General features: G+C 43.0%; 1 protein-coding gene across 1 annotated transcript; it reads left to right on the top strand.

The window, feature by feature from the left end:
• Positions 1 to 139: 139 nt before the first annotated feature.
• LOC138953089 (CCA tRNA nucleotidyltransferase 1, mitochondrial-like) lies at positions 140 to 4,872 on the top strand. The gene is made up of 8 exons (XM_070324868.1): positions 140 to 272; positions 603 to 1,026; positions 1,365 to 1,494; positions 1,713 to 1,839; positions 2,113 to 2,198; positions 2,580 to 2,687; positions 3,358 to 3,470; positions 4,051 to 4,872. The coding sequence occupies exons 2-8, from the start codon at positions 625 to 627 to the stop codon at positions 4,450 to 4,452; spliced, it is 1,368 nt and encodes a 455-aa protein (XP_070180969.1). The 5' UTR covers positions 140 to 272; positions 603 to 624; the 3' UTR covers positions 4,453 to 4,872.
• Positions 4,873 to 9,363: the final 4,491 nt, after the last annotated feature.

Raw genomic sequence — 9,363 nt, 5'->3', positions numbered from 1 at the left:
GTCTCACGAAAAACGTATGGTAAACGCCACGAAGCTTAGAAGGCTTTTGTGCTCGTGTATTTTGAATTCCTTTTCTTTTCAACATTTAAATATCTGATTGCATGAATATATGCAATAACTTTGATCCGTCCATAAAATAGGTTATTCTGAAACTGGGTAAAACACCCCATGCTGCAAGTGTTCTGCAATGGCTGTGACTCAGTGGTGAAGCCATGGAATGTGCCTTATGTGGTGCAACTGTCCTCAACACTATATTTTCCTTGATACAAGCGGTAAGACAGCTGATCTACTCCTGCATTTGTGTTGACCCTCAGTACCATTTAGATCCACCATACTGATCAGTTGGTACAAAGGAATGCAAATACCACAGCTGAGGTCGTCTAGCAACAAGTTCTACTTTTACTTTCTCTATTCTATGTCTACCTTTCGTCGTGTGTAAAGTGTCTGACAACAATATATTTCTTTTAAAAAAACCCGTGTGTACCTTTCATCGTGTGTATTACTGTGTAGTGTCAAACAACAATCTATTTCTTTTAAAAAAGACTGTCTGGGTGTTTAGATATTTTGCTGTGATCATGATGGAATCATTTTTTATGTTTCAGTGGGATGTTCAAAACATAATCAATGAGGATCTTCAAGATAGTTCAGTCAGTGTACCAGTGGACATTCCATAGTCAACGAGCATTCTTTGTCCAGAATAACATCCAGACCAACATCTGCCGGTTTTACGCTGTGAGACGGGGTGGCAAGCTGTTCACCATGAAGCTAGACACACCAGAATTCCACCAGCTCTTTACACCAGAGCTGACACAACTCAAGTCTCTGTTTGACAAGCATGGCTTTGAGCTGCGCATCGCGGGCGGGGCGGTCAGAGACCTGCTGATGAGCAAGCTTCCCCACGACATCGACTTTGCCACCACAGCCACACCCGCACAGATGAAGAAGATGTTTGACGAGGAAGAGATCCGGATGATCAACAACAAGGGGGAGAAACACGGCACAATCACAGCACGCCTCAATGACAAGGTAATTTAGTTTTTGTTTTCATCATTCTGTGCTAATATATTTTGCTCCGTAGAAAGCAAGTATTCAACAGCAGCTCTCTTTTTTTAATCAGAGTAAGAGTTAATAGATAGGCGGAGATCGACGTGTCTGATTTTCATGGATCCATGCACCATAATATATATATAGCAGTGATCAAAGGCATTTTTCTTGACATTTCCAGAGCAAAAATGCAGGAACATGAAGACAAAGTCAAAGAAAAATGAAAGATCAGATTATCAGAGTTGATTGACTGTCATGTACCCTGACAGAACACCAGACGTAACTCTTGCCAGAGATGTTGAGACGATGTTGTGTTGCAGGAGAACTTTGAGGTGACCACGCTGCGAGTTGACGTTGTAACAGACGGCCGCCACGCTGAGGTGGAGTTCACCCGGGACTGGCAGCTGGACGCAAACCGCCGCGACTTGACCATTAACGCCATGTTTCTAGGTAATGGTCACTATTTATTTTGCAAATGCAACCAAGTGCATACCTGCCTGCCCTGTCAGTGTTTTTTCTAAACTGTTCTTATATTTTGCTGTATTTTTTAAATACAACCACAGTGTAATCAGTATAATCTATGTTCTGATGTTTTGTTTTGTGTATGCGTTGTTTTGAGACATTGAAATGTATTTTTTATTTTGACCAATCACAGGTTTTTGTTTCAGGTTTTGACGGGACGCTATATGATTATTTTAACGGCAAAGAAGACCTGGAAGCCAGACGGTTACGCTTTGTTGGCTGTGCGGCAGAGAGAATCTGTGAAGACTACCTCAGGATCCTGCGCTACTTCAGGTAAAAACATGCAGTCAAAAATTGATCTTAATGGCAAATTAATTGAAAATGTGTGTGTGTGTCCCTGCAAACGGTGTGGCAAAAACATTGATCACAGAAACATACTTTTGAGATTGCATATATATATATTATAATATACCATAAAGATTGTTCTGCATTGATTGGGAAATGTGCTTGTCTCAGCATACAATTCTTTGCTTCCCCTACACCCAGCAACAACCAAGATATTGTCAACTTTAAAACCTTACTTATCCTTTCTGTCTCAACTTTCAGGTTTTACGGCCGCATTGCTAAAGTCCCGAACAGCCATGAAGCGGACGTGGTGCAAGCCATCAAGGAGAACGTCAGTGGACTGGCAGGTCTGTGTCGACTGTTCAACTGCTTTATGACTTTCTTTGTTTGCCCCTATCTCTGTCTGCGTTCTACTTTTTCTCTTCTCTCTGTGCTGTCCTTATTTCTCTTGCTTTAGGAGTTCATTTCCCTTTACAACGGAGTGTGTTTAAACTTGCTTTGCTGGTAAGCTTGCATTTCATAAACTTGAAATTCTTTCTTCTACCACCTGAAACTAGAACAATTAACAACAACAAAATAAGGCATAAGCTGGCCGCACATGCTGTTTCAGCAGTTGTATACAAAAATGCAATTTCTGTGATATCAAAGATGCCTTGAAAGGTGGTGGACATGTGACAAGACAGAGCAATTCTAGACCTAGGCCACATTGGAGTGTTGGTGTTGTGCAGGAATCTCGGGGGAGAGGCTGTGGATGGAGGTGAGGAAGATCGTGTGCGGCCGATTCAACGGTCCCATCATGCACACCATGCTCTCACTGGGCATCGGCCCCCACCTCGGTCAGTACGCTTTCCTTTATTTGGCTGAATATCACTGGTATACATGTGTCATGGTGTAGAGAATTGGACACATGAAATGCTGTGCATACTGGATCTCTGTGTGAATATATATATGTGAATGCACAGGATCATTTTTCTTGCTGAAAATATGTTTTTCAATTTAAACTTAACCTGGTAGCAGAGTTTTCAATCCAGTATTTACCCATGTGCTCTCTCTCTCTCTCTCTCTCTCTCTCTCTCTCTCTCTCTCTCTCTCTCTCTCTCTCTCTCTCTCTCTCTCTCTCTCTCTCTCTCTCTCTCTCTCTCTCTCTCTCTCTCTCTCTCTCTCTCTCTCTCTCTCTCTCTCTCTCTCTCTCTCTCTCTCTCTCTCTCTCTCTCTCTCTCTCTCTCTCTCTCTCTCTCTCTCTCTCTCTCTCTCTCTCTCTCTCTCTCTCTCTCTCTCTCTCTCTCTCTCTCTCTCTCTCTCTCTCTCTCTCTCTCTCTCTCTCTCTCTCTCTCTCTCTCTCTCTCTCTCTCTCATTATTAACATCATCAAGAAAAATATCATGAAGGAAATTGTACAGTAATTTGGGTACACAATCTGTTTGCACAGCCTTCAAACTAACACATTTATACCTAACAGGCAGTGATTGGCATGCTGAAAGGAAACTAAACATGTATGTGTGCACAGGTCTTCCAGACAAGGTGAACGAGAAGGAGTATGAGCGTGTGTGTGAGGCAGCCAGCCCCCTGTCTCCACAAGCTGTCGCCTTCATGACAGCACTGCTCTACACAGAGGACCAGGTACACTGCTATAAAACATGTGTTTCTGCATTAACTGGAGTCTGTTCTGACCCTGGGTTTGTCTGCTCACTCCTTTTAATGAAAAAATCAAAATAGGACAGTCTGAACAGTTTTGAAAAAGATAGAATCTGTTTCTGTGAGGCATGTTACAGTGTACCTGTTAGTTACTGTTGATGCCCAACGCAAGCTGTGTAGTCGGGCACATTTGTGTTCACATGCTTGCGGTTTTGCTGGTAGTTGTGTCTACTCTCTTCGCCTGTAAGCTCACCTGCTTAATTCATGCAGTTTTAAGAAAATTCAGACCCAGCTTTCTTTTTTTCCCCAACGATGTGGGAATGTGGAGGCCAGCTGTTTTAAGCTGAATATCTTTAAATGTTTTTAAGAACAGAAAAAAGAGACATAGCAGCTGTGGGAACTATCTTTCCGCTAAATCTACAACACATTGTTATAGACCACTAGCTGTTGTCTGTAACGTTGACCCCATAAATGTTTGCATGTACAGGTGTACACACTGAACAAGCGCCTCAACCCTAACCCTAAATGTGGGTAACGTTGACCCGATGAATGTTTGCATGTACAGGTGTACGCACTGAACAAGCGTCTGAAGATGTCCAAGGAGGAAGTGAAGACCTCTCTCTTCATCCTGACGCACCGTGCAGACCCCATCCCCACCCCCCCTCTCCGCTACTGCATGGACCTTCACAACGACACCGTGGCCAGGGAACCCAAGGTCAAGGACAGGATCTCAGAGCTGTTGAAGTACCGAGGTGAGGCGGCGTTGCTGGCCGAGTTCCAGACCTGGACGCCCCCCCGGTTCCCCATCACGGGCCACGACCTGTTCAGCAAGAGCGTGCCCAAGGGCCCGGTGTTCGCCAAGACACTCAACGACCTGCGCGCCTTGTGGAAAGAGAGCAACTACACCTTGACCAAGGAGGACCTGCTGGACAGGATAGAGGAGGTGGTCAGCAAGCACAAGTCCTAGTGCTTTAGTGCCGGGAGACTTTTCATTGCTTGTCATATATGTGTGTTAGCGCGTATGAGTGCTGCTGTTGTTGTACAGAGTATTTGTTGTTGTTATTAGCGTGGAAATTTTTTTGTCCATAACTGATCTACACTTGTCAAGAACATTGCGTGTTTAGTGGCATTATTTCAAAAACAAATATGCATCACAAAAGACGAAGAAGTGATGGGTGACAAGTGCGATAACAGCCATTTGCAGCGGTTGCTGTCTTTATATTGTGTTTTGACATTGCGAAGTGCATTGTTTGAACCGAGCATGACACAGTATTTGTGTCCTGTACATCAGTCCATGGGGAGTGTTAAAGGAAGTGAACTGATGCAAAACAAACAAGGTGAATTAAAATAACTTTCTAATGGAATAAAGTTATGAACTCTATCAAATGGGTACATTATGTAGATGTGTGTGTGTTTGCATCTGTGCATGCATGTGTGTGTGTGTGTGTGTGCATCGGTGCATGTGTGTGTGCGTGTGTGTGTGAGCATAATTATGTGTGTGTGTGTTTGTGTGTGTGTGTTTGTGTGTGTGTGTGTGTGCGTGTGTGTGTGAGCATAATTATGTGCATGCGTTTGTGTGTGTGTTTGTGTGCGTGTGTGTGAGCATAATTATGTGCATGCGTGTGTGTGTGTGGGTGTGCGTGTGTGTGGGTGGGTGGGTGTGCATCCAAGACCTCCAGACTACAAAGTGATTGAAGGGGCAAGGCAGAAACGTCCTACCAGGATGAACAAGTCGCACTCATGACGCCTTTTTTCAACTGCGATGCATTTTCTGTACAGACACAGCATTCAGCACGTTTTCGGCAAACATGAACAGGTACCCCATCCACATATGATGCTGTGTTTATTTAATTGTCTCCCTGTGAGCAGGTCCCTGTGTTGGTGTTGGTTTGATTTCTGTCTCAGCTTTGTTTCACATACATGAACAGACTTTTACTGCCAACCAAAACTTATCACATAACACCAACTACAACATTTCATGGTTATCATCCTCACCATCACTGCTTGCGGTGGACAAGAGAAATGGCTCTCTAACTGTGTGATGGTCAGACTGGACGGAGAGAGTGGCTGTGATAAATCTCAGGCTGTCCCTCGAGTACTCTCTAGTTCAACCTGCAACACATCGGTGACAGTGAGCCAGGGACACCGGCACATGCACACTTCCACCTACAGAAAATCCGCATTGATGTTCTTGTAGCAGAGTGTTAAAACTCGGCTTGCTTGGGTGATTTTTACGCAGGGAATTGACAAACGGGCACTGCTGCAAAATCTGGTTATCTTCATCAAATCACAAAGGTTACTCCCTAATTTTGGTGCAGATTATAAACATCCTAGAAAGTGCACTTTTTCTTGCATTATAATTTCATAATGAATTCATCCGGCTAAATCAACGACAAGATATGAGTGAGTTTTGTCTACTTTATGAATTTTAAACCCTACTCTCTGCTGTCATCTCTGGTGTAGGGGAAGTAACACCTTTTTGTCTGAGCCATTTGGTCCTTTTTCAAGTTACCTCCCTTGCACCGTCCGCTTCAATTTTGTTTCGTGCATGACGATAGGACTGCGGCCAAAATGTTCTCTCTTCGCATTTGTTCATTTTTACATTTAGTCAAGTTTTGACTAAATGTTTTAACGTAGAGGGGGGAATCGAGACGAGGGTCGTGGTGTATGTGCGTGTGTGTGTGTGTGTGTGTGTGTGTGTGTGTGTGTGTGTGTGTGTGTGTGTGTCTGTCTGTGTGTGTGTGTAGAGCGATTCAGACTAAACTACTGGACCGATCTTTATGAAATTTGACATGAGAGTTCCTGGGTATGATATCCCCATATGTTTTTTTCATTTTTTTGATAAATGTCTTTGATGACGTCATATCCGGCTTTTCGTGAAAGTTGAGGTGGCACTGTCACGCCCTCATTTTTCAACCAAATTGGTTGAAATTTTGGTCAAGTAATGTTCGACGAAGCCCGGACTTCGGTATTGCATTTCAGCTTGGTGGCTTAAAAATTAATTAATGACTTTGGTCATTAAAAATCTGAAAATTGTAAAAAAAAAAAAAATTTTTAAAAACGCTCCAAATTTACATTCATCTTATTCTCCATCATTTGCTGATTCCAAAAACATATAAATATGTTATATTTGGATTAAAAACACGCTCTGAAAATTAAATATATAAAAATTAATATGAAAATTAAATTTTCGAAATCAATTTAAAAACATCTTATTCCTTGTCGGTTCCTGATTCCAAAAACATATAGATATGATATGTTTGGATTAAAAACACGCTCAGAAAGTTAAAACAAAGAGAGGTACAGAAAAGCGTGCTATCCTTCTGAGCGCAACTGCTACCCCGCTCTTCTTGTCAATTTCACTGTCTTTGCCGTGAGCGGGTGACTGACGATGCTACGAGTATGCGGTCTTGCTGCGTTGCATTGCGTTCAGTTTCATTCTGTGAGTTCGACAGCTACTTGACTAAATGTTGTATTTTCGCCTTACGCGACTTGTTGTTCTGTCTGTCTGTCTGAACTTTTTGTTTTTCTTCGTCTTCGCATTTTTCTTAGCTGTGTAAAAAGTACGCTGAAATTTGTATGAAGATTGGTGAGAGCCGTGTGTCCGGTGTGGAAAGGACAGTGACTGAGTTCAGTCCCCGGCCCGGTCGGCATATGTACCAGGCTCTGCATCTTTCTGACTGACTCAGTTTTTCGAGCATCGTGCTTTATATAGAACCACTGTTCACACAATGAGCATCAATGCCATTGAATTGATTGAAAGAAATACGTATTTGAAAATATATTGTGGTACCAGAATCCTCAGCACAAGTTTCCGGGACTGATATGACACTGACTGAGTCGCCACTGGTGTCAATTGGATACATCTATGTCTCTGGCTCGGACCTACTGTTTGGAAGCACAGATCACTTGCTCAACAGCCATGCATGCCTTTGCTTCGTGTGAGCTAACGATTTGGGCGTGTAGACTTTCCGCTCACATCATTGATTGTCAGAAATTCACAGACTTCCTGAACCTTTCCAAACCTTGACAATTATTTTCTGGTTTTCTCAACATTTCGCGAACCATAGACATTCTCATCTGTCAATGAAGTTCTAACCCAAGTACTTAGAATACCCACTGGCAGTCTATAATTCGTTAGCTGTATTTTCATCATTGCAAAAGCGCTAACATTCTTCTTTTATGGAAAGGGAAAGTCAAAGTCAAGACTGTGACAAATAATTAATACGATGCTAGCTACGGTAGGCCTACTCCTGTTGCACGGTCTCGGTCAATATTTTAGCAAGAAAACAATTGCAATACAGACATGTCCATCAGATGAATAATAATCTTTTGCTTTCAAAATGGGATTCCGTCAAGTAATAGATCCACACTGATTCATGATTACAATTCTCCTCAAATCCTCCGGCTCGTACAACTAAGTAAAGACAACAAATAAAACACCCGGCAGTCCCCACAAAAAACACTTTCCGTTATAGAATGTATGACATTCAAGGATACTACACTTTCCCTATCTCTTTTCATCCCTTCAATTTATTCTGGTATACTTTATCTAACATTCATTTTCGGTTAATATATTTACTGACTGGCCCCCTGCACAAAAGGGTGACTGCAAGTTTGGCTGCATAAGTGACTTGGCGCAGATGACGTCCACTGACCCCGCGTGTTTCAGCTTGTCCGTCGCGTACATCGTAAATACGATGAATGCTGGTCTTCCTCATTATGAGATTAGTATTAGTGAATTAGATCACTTTTAGCTAAAATTCAATAACAGCTAGCGTCTCAAAGAAACTTGATTCAAGGAAGCTGTTACAAAGTGCCAAACTTTACACCGGCTGAGACAAAGAGAACCGCGGCGGTAGTGTGTTCTGCTCAAACTGACTGAAAAATGGCGGTGACAATTCGATTCATTCCGTAAACTTTATTTGCATGTTCATGGGACATAATTAAATGGGGGACAGTCTGTTCTTGAACGTTACTTAATTGTATTGTTTTCATTCAGTAAACAAAAAAAACTTGCCTGAGGACGTTGTCGAGGGGAGACAAACTGGTGACTGACAGGGCCGGACTACCGGGGGGGTTATGGGGGTTGCGCAAACCCCCCCCCTAGCCTAAACATGTACCTTACTTATTTAATTTTTTTTTTATTAATGCTTATTTTATGTCGTTTCATGCAAGGAGCGACCATTTTCCTATCTCAGAATATGACCTACCCGTCAGCTTCTGGGGGCTTCGCCCCCTGACCCCCACAACAAGGGAGGGGGGGGGGTGGGTTCTAGGGTTTCCGGACCCCCCCCCCCCCCCCAGCCAAAAAATAAAAATATTGAATGAGGTATGCATTTCTTTATTTTACATTGAGTTTCAATTTTTGGGGTATTCATCAGTGACAAAATCTGCTGCCTGAAACTGGTAATGATCATCCTCAGAATGCACCAGATTGCACTATTTTGCATCCTTTTTTTCAAAATTTTCCGGGGGGGCATGCCCCCGGACCCCCCTAGCAAGCTAGGCGCTTCGCGCCGTCGGCTCGGCGCTTCGCGCCTTCACACCCATATCTTCACAATATACTTTTGAAAAAAAACAGTCATAAAATGAACTGATCTGCCCCTGCCGCCAGGGGAGACATCCCCCTGGGCCACCAATGGCAACCCCCCCCCTCCTCTTCGCCTAGTCCGGCCCTGACTGAGATAGATCCTTGATGAGATTGAAAACTAAATGACGGGGGACAACGAACTTAGGTCAGTTTCAGGGTTAAATGAAGACTGTGTGCCAGCTGTGTTTCGGTAATCTTGAACTTTAGCGTGTTAAATTCATAGCTCAGAATCCAGTGACATTCTATACTTATTTTTGATACAAGTCCATGTAAGCAAGCCAAAGA

The sequence above is a fragment of the Littorina saxatilis genome, linkage group LG17 (assembly GCF_037325665.1).
Source record: "Littorina saxatilis isolate snail1 linkage group LG17, US_GU_Lsax_2.0, whole genome shotgun sequence".
Taxonomy (NCBI): domain Eukaryota; kingdom Metazoa; phylum Mollusca; class Gastropoda; order Littorinimorpha; family Littorinidae; genus Littorina; species Littorina saxatilis.
This window is presented reverse-complemented; position numbering and strand designations above follow the sequence as displayed.